The sequence below is a fragment of the Ictidomys tridecemlineatus genome, chromosome 10 (assembly GCF_052094955.1).
Source record: "Ictidomys tridecemlineatus isolate mIctTri1 chromosome 10, mIctTri1.hap1, whole genome shotgun sequence".
Lineage (NCBI taxonomy): Eukaryota > Metazoa > Chordata > Mammalia > Rodentia > Sciuridae > Ictidomys > Ictidomys tridecemlineatus.
In genome coordinates this window covers 123,709,248-123,731,747 of record NC_135486.1, presented here as the reverse complement: position 1 = coordinate 123,731,747, position 22,500 = coordinate 123,709,248, and the positions used below count along the sequence as shown (strand labels likewise).

Genomic DNA, 22,500 nt, shown 5'->3' with positions numbered 1-22,500 from the left:
CACCATAGTACTGTGGCCAGGCCTGAAGAATTCCCCCCAAACTCGCACTTATTCAGTATGCATCGGAACAATTTTGCCGCTCTGGACCAAATTGTGGCTAAGGTAGTGAGAAGGAGCACAGCGTTGTGACCTGCGTGGGCGGAGCCAGAGTCACGCCCAGCCAGAACCTGGCACCGGAAGTGTGTTTGTGTAGAACTGCAGCCTGGAGGTGGGACAGGAAGTGTTCCCGAAGCGGAAGTTTCACGGGGAAGATTTTGCATCTAGGACACTTCCTGTTTCCTAGTAACAATAGGAAGTGTCCGCGAAGGTGGGGGGTAGAGTTCTGGATCCTACCAGCTGTGCCCTATTCTCTCTACCTTCCTCTTCCTTCACCTCCGTCTTTTCTTCTTGCACTGTGCTCCCCCTTTCCGGGAACCCTGGCTGACTGTTCGTGTGTAGGAGCGCGAGACCCCCCCAAGGCCACCCCCTGGGGCGCGCGGCTGCAGTTAGGGTAAGGGTCCCAGTGCGCAGGCGCGCTCTCGTTCGCGGTTCCCAACGGACGCGCCCGCGGCGGGAACGGGAAGGGGTCGGCGGTGCAAGGTAGGGGTCCTAAGAGGAAATTGGCAGAAGAGATGAGTGACGATAGAGGACCTCGTTGGTGGTTGATTAGGGAAGGGGACTCTTGAGAGAAGGAGCTTTGGGAAGTGAGAATTCTGGGGGCAGATTCAGTGAAAGGGTTTAAAGTCGGAGATGAATTCTATTGGTGTCCCATGGGAGTGAATAGTCAGAATTGGAAAGGCCAAGATGACTAGGAGGCAGGAGGGGCTCTTACTAAGAAAACAAGAGCTTTAAGGTGAAGACTGCCTCAGTGTGTTTCTCATGTGTAAACTGAGTTAACTGGCATTGCAGTGTTGTCAGGATTTAGTGACACAGTGAATATATTTACAGTGCCTGGCACATGGTAGTGTTCAGCATGAGTTACTGTCATCAGTATTGAAAAGTAGTAGAAGAAAAAATGAGAAAGGATGGTGAGAGTAAAGTAAGTCGACTCGGACTAGAAAATAGGAGATGAAATGAAATTCAAAGTGTCAAACGAGATGAGATTTTTTTTCCCCAAAAAATAGAAGACAGTTGGGGTTTGGGGGAAGTAGGTAAAAGTAGGCAAGAGAGTTTTGGGAAAGAAGACCTTGAGACACTGAAAGGACTAGGAATGAGTGGGGGAAACAAACTACTCCCTTCTCTGTAGATGACTTCTTTTTTTAAATATTTCTGTTAGTTATTGATGGAGAAAGTAGTCGTTTTTTCAGTGCTTCCAGGTTACTTTATTTAGTTGAAGGATAAAGGAGAAAGGGTTGGACTTTCTTATTCTGAAGCCTAGGAACAATTCTAGTTTCCTTTTTCAGGTGTCATAGAAGTTTTTTGTTTTCACAGAATTATAGAGAATATAAGATTGGGAACAGTAAACCTTTTGAATCTGGCCTGAAAGACATGATATTAGGTCTATGATCAGAAGTGAGTTACTCTCTAAACTTCTATTCCCTTATCTTTTTGGTATGACTTAAGCCTAGAGGAACTCCCATATTTGGGGAGCTGTGCATAGGCCTTAAATGATGGTGCTCCCAGGTTAGATCTAGTAGAAAGTAGATCAGTGGGCATTGATGGTTAGGTAACCTCTCAGTGACCTCTAGTGAATGTGTGGCTCATAGAAACAAGAGTCAAAGTTAATTCAGGCCTTTTTTTGATAACGACCCCCTCTTCCTAGGCCTTGGCTCCTCCACCAGAAGAAGATGCTGCTGCCACCTGTCTGTTCCTCCTGAACCTCCAGGTTTCTGTCACATTGACCCATGGAGGACACACCCCTCTCACTTAGCTGCTCTGACTGTCAGCGTCACTTTCCTAGTATCCCAGAACTGTCACGGCACCGAGAACTGCTCCATCCATCTCCCAATCAGGATAGTGAGGAAGTTGACAGCATCCCTCGTCCCTATCGCTGTCAGCAGTGTGGGCGGGGCTACCGTCACCCCGGGAGCCTGGTCAACCACCGCCGAACCCACGAGACTGGCCTTTTCCCTTGTACCACCTGTGGCAAGGACTTTACTAATCCCATGGCCCTCAAGAGCCACATGAGGACTCATGCTCCTGAAGGCCGGCGCAGGCGCAGGCCTCCCCGCCCCAAAGAAGCCACTCCACATGTCCAGAGTGAGACAGTGTCCACTGACTCCTGGGGCCAGAAGCTTGGCCCTAGGGAAGGCTGGGGAAACCAGACAAAACATACAAAAGACACACCTGATTGTGAGTCTGGATCTGACCCTAGAGCAACCTCTGGCACTTGGGAAGATCTGCCTACCAGACAAAGGGAAGGCTGGGAAAATCAACCAGATTCTGAGGAGATTGCAGAGGTCTGGGGGTCTACCACCAATTCTGCCAGAACCCCACCTCTCCCCACCCCAGCAAGCAGCCTCCTTAGCAATTTGGAACAGTATTTGGCTGAATCAGTAGTGAACTTCACTGGGGGACAAGAGCTCACCCAGTCTCCTCCTGCCGAGGAGGAACGGCGTTACAAGTGCAGTCAGTGTGGCAAGACCTACAAGCATGCTGGTAGCCTCACCAATCATCGCCAGAGCCACACCCTGGGTGTTTATCCTTGTGCCATCTGCTTCAAGGAGTTCTCTAACCTCATGGCTCTGAAGAACCATTCCCGACTACATGCCCAATATCGGCCTTACCACTGTCCTTATTGCCCTCGTGCCTTCCGGCTTCCCCGGGATCTGTTGGAGCACCAGCAGTCCCATGAGGTTGAAAGGCAGGAGCAACCGTGGGAAGAGAAAGGGATGCCCACTACCAATGGTCACACAGATGAGAGCAGCCAGGACCAGCTACCTAGTATACAGATGCTGAATGGCTCTGGGGAGCTCAGCACTTCTGGGGAGCTGGAAGACAGTGGCCTGGAAGAATACCGGCCTTTCCGCTGTGGGGACTGTGGCCGTACATACCGGCATGCTGGGAGCCTCATCAACCATCGAAAGAGCCATCAGACAGGTGTCTACCCCTGCTCAGTCTGTTCCAAACAGCTGTTCAATGCAGCTGCTCTCAAAAACCATGTGCGGGCTCATCATAGACCTCGGCAAGGAGCTGGGGAAGATGGACAGTCATCAGTACCACCAGCTCCTTTGCTGTTGACTGAAACCACCCACAGAGAAGATGGGGTCCCTACCACCACTCTAGACCATCGCCCCTATAAGTGCAATGAATGTGGTCGGGCTTACCGCCACCGGGGAAGCCTGGTGAACCACCGACACAGCCATCGAACAGGAGAGTACCAGTGCTCACTATGTCCCCGCAAGTACCCCAACCTAATGGCCCTGCGAAACCATGTGCGGGTACATTGCAAGGCTGCTCGCCGAAATGCAGACCCAAGGACTGAGGGTCCCCCCAGCCACCTCAAGGTGGAACTCCCACCTGACCCAGTGGGAGCGGGGGCAGCCTTACACACAGATCAGGAGCACTTATGCAAACATGAAGAAGAGGCCACTGATATCCCCCCAGTAGCAGATGGGACATCACCACAGATATGTAGCATCTGTGGGATGCTCTTTGAAGATCCTGACAGTCTTGAACATCATGTCCTGACCCATAGGGCAGGGGAAGTGGAAAATAGGACAGAGGCCACAATGTCACCTCCTCGGGCATTTGCCTGCCGAGACTGTGGGAAGAGCTATCGCCACTCGGGCAGCCTTATCAACCACAGGCAGACCCACCAGACAGGGGACTTTAGTTGTGGGGCCTGTGCCAAGCACTTCCATACCATGTCTGCCATGAAGAACCATTTGCGACGCCATAGCCGACGGCGGAGCAGGCGGCATCGAAAGCGGGGTGCCAGTATGGGAGAAGCCAAACTCCCACCAGGGGGAACGTGGGTCCAGGAGTTGGAAGACAATGGGGGCTTGGATCATCCCCAAGGACCTTTAGGGGAAAGTCCTTGTAGGACTGAAGGCAACTTGGAAAGTGATGGGGACTGTTCACAGGCTGAATCTGAAGGTGACAAATGTGAGCTTGAGAGGGATGAGGCCTGTAATAAAGAGAGCAGAGACACTGAGAATGGACTAGAAAGGAAGGAGTCTTGTTTTCTTGACAATTTGGACATCCCTGGTAATGAAGAAGGCAGCGGGACTCACTTCTATATTGGCCTTCCTGGGATGGACAAAGACCAGAAACCGACTACTGAGCAGCCTAACTCCTCTTCCCACTCTTCTGAAACTGTCACCAGCTGGCAATCTGAGGTCACTCACACATGTTCTGACTGTGGGCGCTCTTTCCCCCATGCCACTGGCCTGCTAAGCCATAGGCCCTGCCATCCACCAGGCATCTATCAGTGCTCACTGTGCCCGAAGGAGTTTGACTCTCTGCCTGCCCTACGCAGTCACTTCCAGAACCATGGGCCGGGGGAGGTAGTCTCAGCACAGCCCTTCCTCTGCTGCCTTTGTGGTATGATCTTCCCTGGGCGAGCTGGCTACAGGCTTCACCGGCGCCAGGCTCACAATTCCTCTGGTATGACTGAGGGCTCAGAGGAGGAGGGGGAAGAAGAAGGAGCTGTAGAGGCGGCCTCCACCCAGTCCCCTCCACTGCAACTCTCAGAAGCAGAGCTGCTGAATCAGCTGCAGAGAGAGGTGGAAGCATTGGATGGAGCAGGTTATGGGCACATCTGTGGCTGCTGTGGTCAGACCTATGATGACCTGGGGAGCCTAGAACGTCACCACCAAAGTCAGAATTCAGAAAACACCACAGACAAGGCTTCCAGCTGCTTGGAAATGTTAGACGATGCCACGGAAGTGGTTGCTGACAGTGTCTTTGAGGGCATAGTGACCTCTGTTTCTGGAGAGGGTGGGGACGCAAAGTCTGAAGAGGAAATAGGTGGTACAGTTGCAGACAACCTTTGCATGCAGGTTGATGAAAGTTTTCTGGAGGTCCAACCCCGTCCCTTTCGCTGCAACCAGTGTGGCAAGACTTATCGCCATGGGGGCAGCCTAGTGAACCACCGTAAGATCCACCAGACTGGGGACTTCATCTGTCCTGTTTGCTCCCGCTGCTACCCCAACCTGGCTGCCTACCGTAATCATCTGCGGAACCACCCTCGCTGCAAAGGCTCTGAGCCTCAAGTGGGACCCATTCCAGAGGCAGGAGGCAGTAGTGAGCCCCAGAATGTGGCAGAGAAGGTGCCAGAGCAGGCAGAAGTCGGAAAGCTCCAGGAAGAACTTAAAGTGGAGCCCTTGGAGGAGGTGGCTAGAGTGAAGGAAGAGGCATGGGAAGAGACCACTGTGAAGGGGGAGGAGATAGAGCCAAGGTTGGAGACGGCAGAGAAGGGCTGTCAGACAGAGGCCAGCTCTGAGCGGCCCTTCAGCTGTGAGGTGTGTGGCCGCTCATACAAACATGCTGGTAGCCTCATCAATCACCGGCAGAGCCATCAGACTGGCCACTTTGGCTGCCAGGCTTGCTCCAAGGGCTTTTCAAACCTTATGTCTCTCAAGAACCACCGGCGCATCCATGCAGACCCTCGGCGTTTCCGTTGCAACGAATGTGGGAAGGCCTTTCGCTTGAGGAAACAGCTGGCTAGTCACCAGCGAGTCCATTTTGAGCGGCGTGGGGGTACCCAAAAGATGACTCGAGAAGATCGTCCCTTCCGATGTGGTCAGTGTGGACGGACCTACCGCCATGCAGGCAGCCTCCTGAACCACCGGCGCAGCCATGAGACAGGCCAATACAGCTGCCCCACTTGCCCCAAGACTTACTCAAATCGCATGGCCCTTAAGGACCATCAGAGGCTGCACTCTGACAGTCGGCGGCGGCGGGCAGGCCGGTCCCGGCGGGCAGCTGTACGCTGTGCTGTCTGTGGCCGGGGCTTTCCTGGCCGGGGATCTCTAGAGCGGCACCTGAGGGAGCATGAGGAAAAGACTAAACAGGAGCTGGCCAATGGCCATGGAGACCCAAGTGGTACAGAAGGCAATGAAGAGAACCTGGCCAATGATCTGGGACTTAAAGACAGATCAGGTAGTATTGAGTCAGTACCCCAGGTAGAAGATGGAGCCATAAGACCAGGGGAACACAGTCAGAGCCCCATCAGGGCAGAAGGTTCAGATGCTGCAGAGCTACTGTCATGGGACGTGGGGAAGGCAGACGGGTGGCAAGGAGATAGGAAACTAATGAATCACAGTGGAGATTGGGTTCTTCAGGGTCAGCTGTTAACTAAGCCAGAAGACAAATCAGAAGACAATGTCCCCAGTAGTCCTTGCCATCTTCCTGACAGTCAGTCCAATGGACCTAGTCTGAGTCATGTGGATAACTGGGACAATGGAGACAGCAGCTCTCAGTTCCAGCCAGAGAGCCATTCCTATTCTTGTAGCCAATGTGGTAAGACCTTTTGCCAATCAGATGGCCTTTTGAACCATAATACCCACAAGACAGATCGCCACTATTGCCTGCTTTGCTCCAAGAATTTCTTAAATCCTGTAGCCACTAAGAGTCACAGCCACAACCACATAGCTGCTCAGGCTTTTGCCTGCCCTGACTGTGGCAAGGCCTTTCAGTGCCACCATGAACTGGTCACCCATCTGCAGACTCATGCCAAGGGCTACAGTCAGATGCCAAGTCAGATAGAGGAGGCCAGAGGTCCCCAATCTGGGATTATAGAGGACAAAGCAGGTCTCCCTGGTCAAGAGAAAGCTCAGGAGGCCACTTCAGAACACCCCAGGGCTCCAGAAGAGAATGCTGAGAAAGCTAGTGGAGGCCAAGGAGTAAATTCCATAGCAGCTGAAGACAAGGAGCGGCCTTTCCGCTGTGCCCAGTGTGGGCGTTCCTACCGCCATGCTGGGAGCCTGCTGAACCACCAGAAGGCCCACACCACTGGACTGTATCCCTGCTCCCTGTGCCCTAAACTTCTACCTAATCTGCTGTCTCTTAAGAACCATGGCAGGACCCACACAGACCCCAAACGCCACCGCTGCAACATCTGTGGCAAGGCCTTCCGGACAGCTGCCCGGCTAGAGGGCCATGGGCGGGTCCATGCACCTCGGGAGGGACCTTTCACCTGCCCCCATTGTCCCCGCCACTTCCGCCGCCGAATCAGCTTCCTGCAGCATCAGCAGCAACACCAAGAATGGACAGTGGCCAGATCTGGTAAGCGGGCATGAATGGGCTTGGGTAGAGGATTGAAGGGTCACAGAAAGAGGGTGGGCATTAGAGGAAGGTAAAACCAGGCCCTAAGGTAGGTGTGGAATAAGGAATGAGAGAGCTACATATACTCTAAGAGGGTGGGGGACCTAAAGTGAAGAAAACTAGTTCAAGGATGCTGCCTTTTGAGCAACTGAGATCTGAACCAATCCCTGTTGTCAAGGAGAAGCGATAGGCTGACTGGACGAGGTCTGTGCTATATCCTTCATCCCAGAGGTGAGCTGAGGCATCTTTCAGGCTTTGTGGCCTGAGAGTGTCTTAGGGGTAGACTCTAAGGGGAAATGCAATTATTATGGAAATAATGTAGGGTGGATCCTGGGCTCCATCCTGGGCTCACATAAATGTATGGGTTAAACTCATTTTGAAATCTGATTGACACTTCAAATAAGAACAAGCTCTTTGGGGTGTAGGATAGAGAGTGGGCCAGCTGAAAGGCAGCCCTAGTATTTTAGAGGCACCATAGGGGAAGCACACATGCTTTGTTAACTAGAATTTACATGTAAGCCCCACTTTCCCCTAAAGTGAGACCTGGAGCTCATCATTCAACCTCTCAGGGACTCTGCTTCCTTGTTTGTAAAATGAAAACGTTAATACCAAACCATGGTCAGATAAATAGTGTAGTGGGTTGGGGCAGGTAGCTGTGTAGGCTCCTGTGCTATAGTCAAAGAGGAATTCCTTTTTGTTTCAGTGGTAGGGGAGGGAATAGCTGAATATTTCTTGACTATTATATATGGAAACCCTCCTGATTAAGCCAGTAATTATTTTCAGAGGAAAAAAAAAAGTGAAGTCATTGATTTTTGTGTAGGTTGTTTTCTTTCTCAAAATGGGCATGGGTGGGGAATTATTGGGAATGCCAGGTTTCCTGTGTTCTCATATAGGGTGGGTGTGGGGGAAATGGCCTGCAGGTCTGGGTGAGGTGTGGGATCAGCCCCCTCAATCAGTGACTGCCTCTGCTTTGACTGCTTTATGATTTCATTACTGACTTGGCTGTGGAAACTGGGTCACTGGTCAGTATGCAGTTCCTTGTCCCTCTTTCCCTATATCTTGTCTCTGCTCTTTTTTCTTGGAAACTAGGCCTCTAATCCTTTCCTAGGACCTTTGCTCCCACATCTCTTTTTCTTTCTTTAGTCAACTCTTTTTTTTTTTTTTTTAAAGGGAGAGTGAGAGGAGAGAGAGAGAGAGAGAGAGAGAGAGAGAGAATTTTTTTTTTTTAATATTTATTTTTTAGTTATCGGCAGACACAACATCTTTGTTGGTATGTGGTGCTGAGGATCGAACCCGGGCCGCACGCATGCCAGGCGAGCACGCTACCGCTTGAGCCACATCCCCAGCCCTTTAGTCAACTCTTATGTTCTCCCTCTGCTGGCCATCTTTTTAAGATCTAACCAAACCACCCTTTCCACCTGCAACCCCCCACCCCCTGCATGCCTTAACTTGGAGGACTGAGTCACAGATAATTATTTCTTTGAAGCCTGGCTTAGCTGTAGCAATAGCAGTTATTAGCCCCTATCTCTCATCCTCTATCGAGGGGATCTCAGGGTAGACTCGCCTCCACCCAGCCTGTTGAAGGATGTGGAGGAGTGGGACAGCCTCTTCAGCAAGCCCTGGGCTCTATCCCTCCACCTCCTAGAGAGGAGGACCCATTCCATCTAGTGGCCACCAAGGGTGGGTATCCTAAGATGGTAGGCCCTTCACCAGAGCTTATCAGGGGACAGGATGGTGGGTGACAATCCACTGGAAGCAAAAGGGATGACTCTCAATATAAAAGATTTCTTATGATTTCAAGGGAAATGGAGTGAGTGCCAGTTGGGAAAATAATTGGGAATCCTAGAATTTCTGGGCTTTCATATGGACCTCTGGGACCATGGGCAGGTAGGAATGGCCTGCAGCCCGGGGACATGTGGCATCTGCCCCCTCAAGTTGGTGACTTCCTCTCTTTTTCTTCCCAGGAGCCCCAGTGGCACCAGCAACAGGCAGAGGGGATTTGTCATTGCCCCCTCCACCCACTCCCACAACCCAACTTCTGGACCCTTCACCCCAGTGGCCTGCAGACCTCAGCTTCTCCCTCTGAATTTCAAGTCTCCAAAGATCAGAACACTGGAGGGAGCGGGGGTGCAGGCAGAGAGGGGCTTGATCTCCTTGTTTTGCTCAGGAGTAGCTTGGGCATCCCCATCTCTTTTCTCCTCTCCCTGTGAAGAGGACCCACATCTGGCTTCTTTCCCAAGAAGGGGAAAGGTCATTTCTCATGTCCCTGCCCTTGAAGGACCTCCTTCCCCCAGCTTTTGTCACCATGCTCTTCCTGGTGCCAGGCTCTGCCAAGGTGCTGGGCCACCCTCACCAGCTAGATTCCAACGCTGGGGAATGGCAGACTCAGAGCACCAGGAGTGGGAATGTTGCCTGTGGAAGGGGAGCCTTTTGCTACAGTTTGTAACTTATTTTCTAAAGTCTATTTTGTAACAATTTATTTAAGTTTAAAAAATGGAAAATTGCTCCCCCCAAAAAAAGAAAATTTCAAAAGAGATGACTGGTGTGATTGTATCTGAGAGAATGAAGTATAGGGAGAACTGGGGATGCCTGCATTGGACAGCAGAGCTGAGTGTGGGAAGACCCACAGGTGACATCTCTGACCTGCAGGGCAGAGAGTGGGAGCATCTTCTGATTTTGGGCAGGCTCTTCCCATAGCCAGATGAGCTGTTGGGCTGCCTCAGGGACTGGAACTACACATGGTGTGGAGGCTGGGGCAGAAGAGTTGATGTGGGAGTTGCCTCACTTTTCTCGCGTCCTGTGAACAGCCTAGAGAGTCACCTGTCAACAGCTGGCTGGTTGACCTGTCAAGGTGAAAAAGTAGGGTGGGGTTGGCTTCATCCTCACAACTTAGTTCCCTCCCTTAAAAGTAGTGTCTGTCTTGGTTCCTGTGGCAGATGAGAATACTGAAGTTCAAAGAGGTTAAGAGGCCTACTCCCTAGTATCCACATGGGTCTGTCCAGTGCTCTTCCCCATCCAGGTCAGCTACAGGTGGGTTAGAATAGTGCTCTCACTAGATTGAGAGAGGAGTCTAGAGAAAGGCAGTTCATCAGGAAACCCTCGGGGTCACATACTCCAGTTGGCTAGGCAGCTTCCAGCCTCAATCTCAGGCTCTGGTTCCTCAGCGAAGTAGACCTGCCAGTCCAAACTGCTGATCCAGTCCTCATAGGCAGGGAGTGCTGTGAAGACCGCAGGCTGTGCAGGGCCTTGGCAGGCATCCCCAAAGCTATGTAGACCAGCCAGGAACCATGTGCCCCTCACCTTGTGCACCAGTGGTGCTCCAGACAGGCCCTGTGAGGTCAGGTGACACTGGGTGACTTCCTTTTTTTCTTTAGGCAACTGGGGAAGAGCAAAAGGGGCTAGGGACTGGATCTCTGGCAGTTTGGGGGCTAGTTGGCAGAAAGGATTACTTTCAGGTGGGATTAGAGCTAGAAGCCAAGCCTGACAGGTCTGTTCATGAACTGCAGGGTGAGGGAGGGCTGGGGGTCTGTTGGGTATGGTTTGATGAACTGGGTCTCACCTCACAGTGGGGCAGCTCACCCACAACACTGGTACACACCATCCCTGGCAAAATGGGGATACCATCACTTCCAGGGGCTGCATGCAGACGACTGCAGGCTCTTGGCCCCAAAAGAGTCACAGGTACCAACTGGGGGGAGCTGATGCCTACAGGACAAGGGAAAAGAATCAGAATGTCCCATTGGCCTTTAGGCTGGATGGACAACTGCTGATGGCCTGGTTCTACATACCTGCTCCTTGGTGGGCCATCCCCAGGACCCAGCCACGTTCCCCATCAGGCAGGTGGTGATCAATGTAGGGCAGGCAAAGGGGCCGCACTTTGGGGCCTAGTGTCACAGGTTGGGCCAGCAGCAAGAGGGCCATATCATAGCCCCCCTCTGGGTGGGTATAGGCCCCATGGAGGATGAGTTGCTTCAGGCTGTGCTCCTCTGTTTCAGCCCCTAGCCCTACACTCCACTCCTCTAGGGTCTGGCGCCTGTGCAGAGGCAGCATTGAGAGCACTGGGTAACAGAACTGGGGCAAGGGGCACAAAGGAGAGGTGCAAGAGCTCACCCAATGAAGCAGTGGGCAGCGGTCAGCACCACCTCCTCTGACACAAGGGCTCCGCCACAGGCCAGTCTCCCCTGGTGCTTCAGCCTGGCATCCCAGGGCCACTGGGAGGGGGTTCCTGCCTGGGGACCATTGGTCCTCAAGGATCCACAGGCTGAAAACGACATAATTCATATGTCATTTGACTTAAATGTTCACTGTGTGCCAGGCCTTGTGCTTAAATATTTCCTATGCGCTATCAAATCCTCTCAATATCCTTTTAAATTGACTTTTGTTACCCTCATTACCAGAAGTAACCAAAGTTCCTGAGAAGTTAAGTGACTTTCTTCTAGCTCTTAAACCAAGAGCAAGTAGCAGACTTGGGATTCAAAAGTCAGGGATGGCTGGGAGTGGTAACGAAGGCCTGCGATCCCAGCCACTCAGAAGGCTATGACAGGAGGATCACAAGTAATGAGGATAGCCTGGGCAATTTTGTGAGACTCTTCCTCAAAACAAAAGGGCTGGAGATGTAGCTCAGTGGGAGGGAGCTCCTGGATTCAAAAGCCAACCTGAGCTCTTAACCCAGATGGTCTGACAGTACTCTGTCCCAGTCTTCCAGGAAGGGCCCTGCTCATCACTCCCCCGCTCCACCCATCTGCACTCCTCCAGGCCTGGACTGGCTCCAGAATTCCTGGCTCACTTGTGCTTCTCTCAACATCCAGACATAGCTTCCTTCCCAGGAATTATTTTGCATGCAGTTTGCATGTCAGTCACTTAATGCCAGGTGTCTGAGTGGGTGCCCTGCCCTGTCTCACTGAATCTCTGTGCGGAAGCTTGTAGCTTCCCCAAAAAACTTCCACTCAAATCTCAGTGATCCCTTTTCTTACCTAAACTCCAAACCCATAAAGCTCCAAGCATCCTATACCTTTCAGCCCCAATGGGGTTATTCCCATCCCAAGGGCCAAAAGAGGCCTTAAAGGCCCATTGGTAGTGTGTTGTATCAACTCTATTCTGTATTTTTTAAAAATATTTTTGTCAATGGATCTTTTTTATTTTATTTTATTTATTTATATGTGGTGTTGGGGATCAAACTCAGGGCCTCACACATGCCAGGCAAGTGCTCTACCACTGAGCCACAACTCCAGCCCCTCAACTCTATTCTGAACTGAAGTTTGCTTTACTGTGGCTTCCACCTGCTGCCCAGAAATCCTCATGCAGGCTTCAGTATCCCCATACATCCCCACTCTGAACACTTGCTCATACCTACACAGCTGTCCTCATCACTGGTCTCCACAGTCCCTGGGTTCTGGGCCAGGAAGGCTGCCCCCTGAGCGTGAGCCTGCAGCCAGGAGCTATGAGCAGCTATGTCGGTCAGCAGCACAGGATTGTCCTCCTGAGCACATCTTGATGCAAAGCTGATGATCCCTGCCTGAACCCAATGTCCATCAGGCTCACGGCACAGCACAGGACCTCCAGAATCTCCCTGGAGCCAGGCAATGGAGACAAGGACAGACACCCTCTGACTGCAGCCCTTCTATTCTTCTCTGGGTTGAGCCCCCCAGCCCAAGGCTAGGTTCCCTCTCCTTTTCCCTTCCCCTCAAACCTGACAGGGCCCCTGCACCCCAGGCTGAGCACCCCCACACAGCATTCCCGGCCTAGCTGGGCTAGCCAGGAGCCGCTGATGCAGCCGGTTGTAGAGACAGTTACACGTGGGACGGCTGATTAGATGCAGGCGCAAATTCCGTAGGGTCCTGGGAGCTGGCAAAAAGATAGGGGTTAAGGCTGGAATCTGAGTTCTGGGAAGCAAGGGAGACTTGGGGCCGGGCCAGGCAGGAGATAAGACTATGTGTCATTGGGATAGCAGAGTGCCTCTTTGGGCTTTAGGCTAGGATGGCACTTACCATCACTGGTGTCTTGATCCCAGCCAGTGGCCCAGCAAGAGGCTCCAAAGGGGAAGCGATGCCCAGGTTGGGGTAGGCAGAGGGGTGTGTGGGCTGTGGGGTGGGCAAGCTGAAGCAGGGCCAGGTCTGAGCCCTGGCTGTAGTGGTTATAGGCCTTGGGCAACTGTAGGGCAGCCACCCCCACCTCCTCAGCCCCTGGGCTTAACCCCTCACGCTGCAGAGAACCAAGGACAACGGACCAGGAGCTCAGTTCTGTCGATGCTGCCCTGGAATAGGAAAGGTAAGACCCAGGCTATTGAGTGCAAGGAGAGAGTGACGCCATAGGAGATAGCACAGGTAGGTGGAAGGTGGGAAGATATTAGTCCATGACTTTAAGCACAGTAGTTCCTTTTCCTTCCAGCTCAGTCATTTGTAAATGAAAGGTTGAGTTTCTGAGTTCCTACCATGAAAGTTTTTTTGTTTTGTTTTTTGTTTTTTGGTGCTGAGGATTGAACCCAGGGCCTTGTGCATGCAAGGCAAGCACTCTACCAACTGAGCTATATTCCCAGCCCCAAGGTTGTTGTTAAAATTAACTTGAGAATATGTACCTGACATATGTCAGATTATCAAATGGAATTTGAGGTGCAGGGACTAGTTTTGTGGGGCATGGGAACAAATCATCCACCCCTAAGCCAGAGACCCTACCTGACCCCAACCATGACTCACTTTTCAAAGCAGTGGGCAGCGGTGAGAACCCAGGTGTCTGCCACAAGGGAGCCACTGCAGATGTGGACTCCCTGCCTCCTCACACTGGCCTGCCAGGGCCATTCACCAGGTGCTGTGTTGCCCTCCTGAGGCTTCGGGGGGCCAGGGCCACGCTGCCCACAGACTGTGGAGAGGGATGGGTCAGACAGACTGCTGACCCCTGTCCTGCCTCCACCCCACGCCTGACCCAGACCCAAGTAAGATCCAGCCTCCATGTCCCCACATCTTTCCGCAGAGCTTACCACGCTGAGCTGCTTGAAGACCTGGGGGAAAAAAAGAGACCCAGGTGAGGCTTGGGGGCACCTAACCTCCTGGTTCAGGCTCAGTGGGGACAGTCCCTGGGTCCTTGCCTATGACTCTGGCTACCTCACCAGCCCCTCCCAGAATGAAAATATTTATATGAGGCCGAGAAACAGCTTTTATTGGAACCCATTCAGAGTGCACACTCAGTAATTAGTCCTCCTCCCTCAGCTGTGCTCATCATTCCTGGGCCTGAGAAACAGAGCCTGGGGTTCAGCTTGGGACCAGACCAACCTTCCTTTAGCCTTAAGAACCCCCAACTCCTGCCCCCAGCATTGAGTCAGGGAGGCAGCCTGTGTTTGTGGAGAGCATTAGCTTAATTGTCTCTTTAGCTGTGGAGGCCTAAGAGAAGGATTAGAAGCCTACGTCATGCCCAATTGGGGAAGAGCCCCAAAAGACTGAGACTCACTCCACCCCTATTCTAACAACTCCAGACTCCCCAGCTTCCCAGGAGCTGCCAGGGGTTCTACCAAAGGGTCCCTGCCTTGCCTACATAGGCATACATAGACCCATTGAACATCTTAGCTGAGAGATCCAAGATGGGATGGAGGAAAGACAAATATCCAGGCCAGGGGTGCCCCTGAACTTGCCTGAGGTAAGTCTGAAAGCAGAGAGGCAGACAGCATAAGACATACACATAGGCAGGACTACCCAGAGACACAATGAAAGTCCCTGCAGACACAGATTAACCCTGCTCAAAAAAATCATACCCATTTTGACATAGGTGGTCACATATCCCCCTGCCCAAACAACCACACTGACATCATCTTAGGCAGACTGTTGCCCCAGACAGGATCCCTCACCAAATTGCAGGGGCTGAAGAGCAGAGGGTGGCCTGTGAACCCCTACCATGTCACTCCCCACTCCCTCACCAATGGGTGGCTTACCTTCTATAAGGACCACCACTCCCAGGATGAGCAGTACTGGTCCCCAGCTCTGCTTCATGCTGCTCCAGGCCACTCTGCTGCCTGTGCTGTGGTTGTCAGAGAGGCCACCTGGGTCTCCCTGGCTCCACCTCTGCTCCGCCCCCAGTTGGCTAGTAGTCAGTAGTCATAGCTTTTTTTGGGCTGGAGGGTAGCCAGCAGCTCTTAGCTTTGGGGCTATGGCTGTGTGACCCTGAGCTGGTCAGTCACCCCTCTCTGGGACTTAACCATGGAGCCAGACTTCCTGGGTTCAAATCCCAGTTCCTCCACTTAACTTAAGTCACCTTGAACAGTTAACTTGTCTGTGCCTTTGTCAGAAAAACTCAGAATTGGGGCCTGGGGTTGTGGCTCAGTGGTAGAGTGCTCGCCTGGCACGTGCAAGGCCCTGAGTTCAGTCCTCAGCACCACATAAGAATAAATAAAATAAAGGTATTATGTCCATCTACAACTAAAAAATATTAAAAAAAACCGAAAATGAACAAAACTCAAGAGTTGATGTTGGGCATGGTGACACACACTTGTAATCTCAGTGACTCAGGAGGCTAAGGCAGGAGGAAAGCCAACCTCAGCAACTTGGTGGGATCCTGTCTCAAAATTAAAAGGGCTGGGGATATGGCTCAGTAAAGACCCCTGGGCTCAGTCCCTGGCATAAACAAACAAAAATATTCAGAATTGTTGAATGTGAAAATGCTTTGATGAGAGCCTGGCTTCTAATAAACTTGCTTCCAGCATAGAAACATTCCCCTGGAGCTGCGAAGGATATGGTTGACAGACCTTCCTAGTTTCCATTTTTATTTTGTCTTCCCTGCCTATCTCAGGCCAGGGCCAGGTAGGTTTCACATACCTTCTCCTGATGTCTGCTTCAGAGATGGTTTATACAAAGGTGGGTTTGGGATCAGATCTCTGTGCTATTTGCTGGTCATGAATCTATGGCAAATCCCAATCTGTCTCTCTGGGCCTGTTACCTTCCCAGGAAATAAGGTTACATTGATGCCCGCTTTTCTTACAAATGCTGGAAAAGTTGGAAGAGAATATTTGGAGTGCATTTTTTTTCTCTGACTTCTACCTAAGGCCAACCAGAAACCTCAACCCAGAAGCAGATATGGGACTGGGGGTGTAGTTTAGTGGTATTGTACTTCCCTCATATGTGTGAGGCCCTCCAGGAAGAAACAAAAAAAACAAAAACCCTGAGATCTCCCTAATTCTTTCCTGGTACTAGGTGTATGATCTTAGGCAAATTACAACCTTTGTGTACCTCAGGTTCCTAACCAAGATAGAAATACTAATAACCCTGCTTCCTATAATTGCTACAGTGATTAAGTACATTAACAAAAATTCTTAAAATAGTGCTTGGCACATGAGCAAGTCATCAGTACTTATCAGGAAGAACAAAAACACAACCTGGCCCTGACCCTCCAAAACTGCCAAGACTGGCTTGGAATGGTAGATAAGGCAGTTGGAGGGACTGAGGTTAGATTATAGGAAGATGTTCACAGCACATATGCCCAGAGCCAGAAGGGCAACTTGTCCTTGCAGGTATATGCTTGGAGGACTGGCACTTGTGGGCAGGAAGGACAAGCTGCCAGCCTATTTCCTGAGGGTGGGAGCTGATGGTGCCCCAGACCTTGCTGACTCCATTACTAGAGGTGAGACTAACCACAAACACTCTTCCCAGACTGGCCCTCCACTCTCCCTCTGACTCATCCTTCCCAGTTCCAGAGAAGGCAACACTGGGGGAAGCCCAAAACCAGTATCCCTAGCAGACAAATGGTTCAGACTTAACCAACTTTATTTAAGAAATTTTATTGCTCAGAACCTTCTCTCCTTGGGCAATTGCAGAAACCTGCCCTTGGGTCAGAGCTAGAGGCACATTTGGTCCATTTTCCTGTGTATGGTTATGGAAGGGATGTGTGTCGGGGGGAGGATGAAGGACCTTCTAGGTACCCAGACATAGCCCCCTTGGGCAAGGCTCATGTGCTAAAGCAAAGCAGATGTGGTCAGCCTGGTTTGGGGTGAGGCCTCAGTGTCCTTTGGCCTTGCTGTGGGGTTCCTGAGCCTCCCGGAAACTAAGCAACATCAGGCCCACGTTGACAGCATAGGTGGTGATGCAAACAATGCAGAAATCATAGAGCACGAAGAACAGGATCCAGGCCAAGTAGACAGAACCAGCAAGGGATACCAAGGAACTCAGTATCAGTAGGATAGAGGCCCAGCGTCCCCGCAGGCAACCTGCAAAAAGCAGAAAAAAATAATGGCCACATCTAGAACACTGTCATGACTTCTGGTGCTCCTTAGACTGCAGGGGAAAGGTCTCTAAACTAAAGACACTCTGGCAGACCCCCTCTAAGACCTTTGTTTACCTATCTGTTCAACGATCCCAGGTTTCCAAATAGTGAATTTTCTTATAGAGCTCTACACAAGACGAAAGGGTTATCTTTGGATTCTCCTCAAAAAGGAACTTCTGGCAAGGTGCAGTGGCACATGCCTTTAATCCTAGCTACTGGGAGACTGAGGCAGGAGGACTGTGAGTTTGAGGCCAGTTTGGGCATGTCTTTAAAAAAAAGAAAAATCCAGGGGCACGGTGCATGCATGTAATCCCAGTGACTCAAGAGGCTGAGGCAGGAAGATTACAAGTTCAAAACTAGCCTTAGCAAATTAATGGGGCCCTAAACAATTTAGGGAGACCCTCTCTCAAAATATAATGGGAATAGAAAAGACAGTAGAATGCATGGGACATAACTTTCCTATGTACATATATGAATATACAAGCAGTGATGCTCCAGATCACGTACAGCCGCAAAAATGGGATCTAAATTATAATAAATTATATTCTATGTATGTAAAATATATCAAAATATACCTTACTGTCATGTATAGCTAAAAATAATAAAAAATTTTTTATAAAAATAAAATATAAAAAGGATCCTAGGAAGTCTTTAGGGGTTGGTCAGCCTCTGACCTAAACCAATTGAAAGACTCCTGTTAGTGCCCTCCCTGCCTTCTTGCCCCAAGAATGCTTAGTGATGAGCAGCTGGCTGTCAACTGTCTGGGTGGGACTGGGTTTGCCTAGATTGAAGGGGCAGGGCCACTCACCTAACCCCAGCTGTAGAGTGTAGAAAATGCAACCGAATATGCTGTTGGATTGATTGAGGACGCTGTCTGCTCCCAGCACATGCTCCACCAGCCCGAAGCCACGGCCCCACCTGGTGGTGGTGGTGGTCGTGGGGACCCAGGTTAGTAGTGTCAAGCTAGTGCCTTGGACTTTGTCCTAGAAAGGTGATTTCCAAGAAGCCACCTGGGCTGGTTGCCCCAATTTTTTATTCCCCATCCACCCGAGGGATCCAAAGGTCCATGACCTCCTGACCTCCCGAATGTTTGGCCACGTCAGGATTCCATATCACTGCCGCTGTCCTCCCTTATCCCCAGGGCTGGCCATCGCTCTTCCAGGCACCTCTCTATCCTGGACCTTCAATAATCTTTAGATGACAAGGATGGCGTAACCTTTTCCCAAGATGGAAAATCTGGGGCACATTCTCCTAGCCCTGGACTCACAAACATCCAATTTCCTGGCCACCCAATCCCTTCTTCCGTATTCCATCATCGCATTAACTATTAAACCCCTGGTCCTCAAGCACAGCCATCTTTAGTCTCCTGCTCCCAGGCAGTCATTACCAGCATTCCCCTCCCCTCGCGCCACGCTCAAGACCACGTCAGTTCCTACTCGTTACCTCTCCCTCTTTCCCGTTAACCGTTGTTCTTTGGCACCCAGATCCACGTGCGATCTCCAGTCCCAGTCCCCAGGACTATCTTCCCCTGTGCCCTGCTCTCTTATCTGGAACTTTATTATTTCTGGTAGCCCAGCCCCTGTGCACACTCGATTTGCTGGGCAGTTCGGTTTCAAAGTGTCCGTTCCCTGTGCACCTGGATTCCAGACTCCGTCGGGCCCAAAGCATTCTACTTGCACGCGCACCTGGAGGAGAAGACGCGCGAACAGCTGATGGCAGTGCCGACGTCGCAGAGGGCGCGGTAATCTTGGTCGCGGGCGCGCGCCGCTTTCACGTGTAGCGCGTAAAGGGAAAGCACTAAACCGGTGAGGCAAAGGGCAAACCGCACCCACCCAGGATTCCTCCAGGTGGTGCCCATGTCTGCGGGTCCAGCCGGAGGCGCCAGTTGGAAGAGAACCAGACACAGAGCAAGGACTGGCAGATAGGGCCACGTCCTCTACCACCTCTATGATTGGGCGATTGGCCTGCCATTCTCCCACTCTCGGATCCAATTGGTTGTTCTTGACATTCAACAGGCGTGAGGGCAAGGTAGGGAAACAGCTAGGAATTCTGGGAATGGTAAACTGAATTAAACTTAATTGCAGACGAGGCGGCTATCAGGCATGCTGGGAATTGGAGTAGGAGAGGATGCAGGGCATCAAGGGAAATGGAGTCCCTAGAATTTTAAAAAATAAGCGTTGGGGTATACTGCTCTGCAAGAGAGCGATTACCTAGCATTCTCTGGAGGCCCGGGGTTCAATTCCCAGCTACACACACACACACACACACACACACACACACACACACACACACACACACAAGTTTAGCGTTTTCTCTATGCCAAGCCCTGTTCTAAACATTGGCACATTCAGTGGACTCCATTCAGCGATTCTGCCATCACATTCAGGAAGCAAGCATGTCCCTTAAAACTAATATTTCAGGCTATATCCTTCCTGCCTGAGGTTGCTTAGACATTCCCTCCTACCTCACTAGCACTTTCTCAAGTTCCATTAAGTTGACCACACCTTCGACACTTTTCTAAACTCTCCACTATTTTAGCATCTTCCTAGCAAAGCCTGAGCAGGGGTCAACCCAACAGTCTCTCCTATCTAAACTCCCCTTTACAGTCGTCCCATCTCCCTTTCAACCTCTCCACTCTTTTCATCCTCATGCAAACTTGTTTCTCTTTCCTGTTTTAGAAACAGCAACAAGTTTCCCTTAGCCAGGAGTTTTGAATCATCACTCCCTCTCCTATCCACCTTATGATCCTCATCCTCCCCTTCACAGTCCAGTTTTTGGAAATATTTTATGTTTCTAGTCTCTGCTTCTTCACTTATTCTTTGATTGCCCATATCATAAACCAGCTCCTCCATCAAACACTCCCCTGACAACTAGAGGTGGTTGTCACCAGGATGCTAAATCCAATGGTTATTTTTCAAGTCTTATCTTGTTTGCCTTCCCAATAGTATTAGTCATTGTTAAGCACTCCCTCCTGGGAACTCTCCTCCTTTTGCTTCTGTGATATTTCACTCTCCTGCTGGTTCTCCTCCCTATGTGACTGTCTTTCTCAGATCCATTCCTCTTACTCTAGAGATTGTGGTAGGCAGAATAATGGTCTTCAAAGATGTTCATGACTGCCAGGCACAATGGCACCTGCCTATAATCCCAGCAGCTTGGTAGGTTGCTGCAGAAGGATCACAAATTCAAAGTCAGCCTCAGCAACTTAGCAAGGTCTTATGCAACTTAGCAAGACCCTGTCTCACAATAAAAAATAAAAGGACTGGGGATGTGGCTTAGTGGTTAAGCACCCCTGGATTCAATCCCCAGTACCAAAATAATAAATAAATAAATAAATAAAAATGTTTTTTAAGCACTTGTTATGTGCCAGGAATTACTATTAGGATGTTGAAATAAATAATTAAAGAAGGCAAATACTCATGCTCTTGTCTTATATTGTTGAAAAGAAGGGGGAAATGTGCAATTAATAATGATAAGTACAGGAGCTGGGGTGTAGTTTGGGGGCAGAATGCTTGCCTACCAGGGTGAGACCCTGGGTTGTTCATCCCTAGTACTTCACACACACTATATACATTCATATACATATCTGTATATATATATATATATACACACACACACACATACATATATGTACCTGTGTAGAGATAGTGATACCGTCGGTTATCAGTGATGAGTCCTGCCTCCCCACATGTTGAAGTTTGAACATTAGAGAAGCAAGCAGAGGCATATAAAGCAGGGTTTATTTAAAAAGGGTAACATAAACTTCTCCCGGGAGGGAGAAGAGGGCCATAGCTGGCATCCTGGTATCCCAAAAAGCGAGGTGTTCTGCCCCTTTTATATGTCCTTTGTTCTCCTGCCTTTTCCTCCTTATCTTTCTCCTTCCTGCATACAAGACTAGGCCCAGGAATGCTTGGTGGGATGTCCCAAAAGTGGGGGAAAAGGTGAGCTGAAGGGGGAAGGGCAGTAATAACCTTATAGCTCCCTGAAGGAAGGGCAGTTCCTGGGACAGGTTACCTTGGCAAAAGGTTGGAGCAGGGGCAGGTTCTTGATATGGGTGGAGGAAGGACTCTGAAGGAATTAACATTTCAATCTCTCAAGGGACAGTCTTCAACTTCCTGGACTCACTCAAAATTGGCCTCCTTGGGGCTGGAGTTGTGGCTTAGTGGTAGAATGCTCTCCTAGCACATGCAAGGCCCTGGGTTCAATCCTCAGCACCACATAAAAATAAATAAATAAAATAAAGGTATTGTATCAAAAAAAAATTGGTCTCCTTGATCTGACCTGACTTGATTTACCTATCTACACTGACTGCCTGTCTAATTCTGGCTTCAATACTGTTATTAGTGATAAATGCTGTGGGTAAAGAGTAGAGCAGAATAGGGTATGGAGAAGACTGGAATTTTAATTAGGATGGGCAGGGTGGGTTTCATTAGGTTGACAGCTGAGCAAAAACTTTTTTTTTTTTTTTAAAGAGAGAGTGAGAGAGGAGAGAGAGAGATAGAGATAGAGAATTCTTAATATTTATTTTTTTTAGTTCTCGGCGGACATAACATCTTTGTTGGTATGTGGTGCTGAGGATCGAACCCGGGCAGCACGCATGCCAGGCGAGCGTGCTGCTTGAGCCACATCCCCAGCCCTGAGCAAAAACTTAAGGAGGTGAGGAACAAGCTATATGGGTATCTAAGGGAAGGGTGTTCCAGACAGAGCACACAGCCAGCAAGAGGCATTGAAGTTAAACTTGCCTGCTCTGTTCAGTGAATAGCAAGGACGCTGGTGTGGCTGGAACAGAATTTGTGTGTGTGTGTGTGTGTGTGTGTGTGCGCGCGTGCGTGCGTGCGTGCGTGCGTGCGTGTGTGTGTGTGTGTGTGTGTTTTGCAGGAGTAGTCTTTTTATCATTCTGTGCTTCAGTCCTTACATTTGTAAAACGATGACAAGAGGATGGATATAAAGATGAAATCAATACATTAAAAACCGGCTAAAACAGCTGGGCACACGCCTGACACAGTGGCCCAAGCCTGTAATCCCAGCGGCTCAGGAGGCTATCACAAGAGGATAATAAATTCAAGGCCACCCTTA

At 50.4% G+C, this 22,500-nt stretch overlaps 3 protein-coding genes across 8 annotated transcripts; 1 reads left to right on the top strand and 2 right to left on the bottom strand.

Annotated features, from left to right (window-relative positions):
• The first annotated feature begins 206 nt into the window (after positions 1 to 206).
• On the top strand, positions 207 to 9,720 carry Znf646 (zinc finger protein 646). Of its 3 annotated transcripts, none has more exons than XM_078024024.1 (3): positions 207 to 307; positions 1,742 to 7,149; positions 9,153 to 9,720. In XM_078024024.1, the coding sequence occupies exons 2-3, from the start codon at positions 1,824 to 1,826 to the stop codon at positions 9,272 to 9,274; spliced, it is 5,448 nt and encodes a 1,815-aa protein (XP_077880150.1). In that variant the 5' UTR covers positions 207 to 307; positions 1,742 to 1,823; the 3' UTR covers positions 9,275 to 9,720. The 3 variants fall into 3 exon arrangements, with proteins under 3 accessions (XP_077880150.1, XP_013213438.2, XP_005323936.2); XM_013357984.4 differs by having other exon boundaries at positions 239 to 490; XM_005323879.5 differs by having other exon boundaries at positions 239 to 579.
• On the bottom strand, positions 9,649 to 16,798 carry Prss53 (serine protease 53). 3 transcript variants are annotated; one of them, XM_005323949.4, is made up of 11 exons: positions 15,107 to 16,798; positions 14,162 to 14,182; positions 13,881 to 14,043; positions 13,176 to 13,441; positions 12,878 to 13,032; positions 12,538 to 12,757; positions 11,299 to 11,449; positions 10,977 to 11,221; positions 10,748 to 10,893; positions 10,302 to 10,518; positions 9,649 to 10,031 (listed from the first exon to the last, which is right to left on the bottom strand). In XM_005323949.4, exons 1-11 carry the CDS (start codon positions 15,162 to 15,164, stop codon positions 10,012 to 10,014), a joined length of 1,662 nt encoding a protein of 553 aa, XP_005324006.3. In that variant the 5' UTR covers positions 15,165 to 16,798; the 3' UTR covers positions 9,649 to 10,011. The 3 variants fall into 3 exon arrangements, with proteins under 3 accessions (XP_005324006.3, XP_040134568.2, XP_040134567.2); XM_040278634.2 differs by having other exon boundaries at positions 13,881 to 14,182; XM_040278633.2 differs by having other exon boundaries at positions 13,881 to 16,798.
• A 131-nt stretch (positions 16,799 to 16,929) lies between these two features.
• Vkorc1 (vitamin K epoxide reductase complex subunit 1) lies at positions 16,930 to 19,357 on the bottom strand. Of its 2 annotated transcripts, XM_005323880.5 has the most exons (3): positions 19,113 to 19,352; positions 18,236 to 18,345; positions 16,930 to 17,371 (listed from the first exon to the last, which is right to left on the bottom strand). In XM_005323880.5, exons 1-3 carry the CDS (start codon positions 19,283 to 19,285, stop codon positions 17,163 to 17,165), a joined length of 492 nt encoding a protein of 163 aa, XP_005323937.2. In that variant the 5' UTR covers positions 19,286 to 19,352; the 3' UTR covers positions 16,930 to 17,162. The 2 variants fall into 2 exon arrangements, with proteins under 2 accessions (XP_005323937.2, XP_013213294.1); XM_013357840.4 differs by lacking the exon at positions 18,236 to 18,345 and having other exon boundaries at positions 19,113 to 19,357.
• Between the last annotated feature and the right edge of the window lie 3,143 nt (positions 19,358 to 22,500).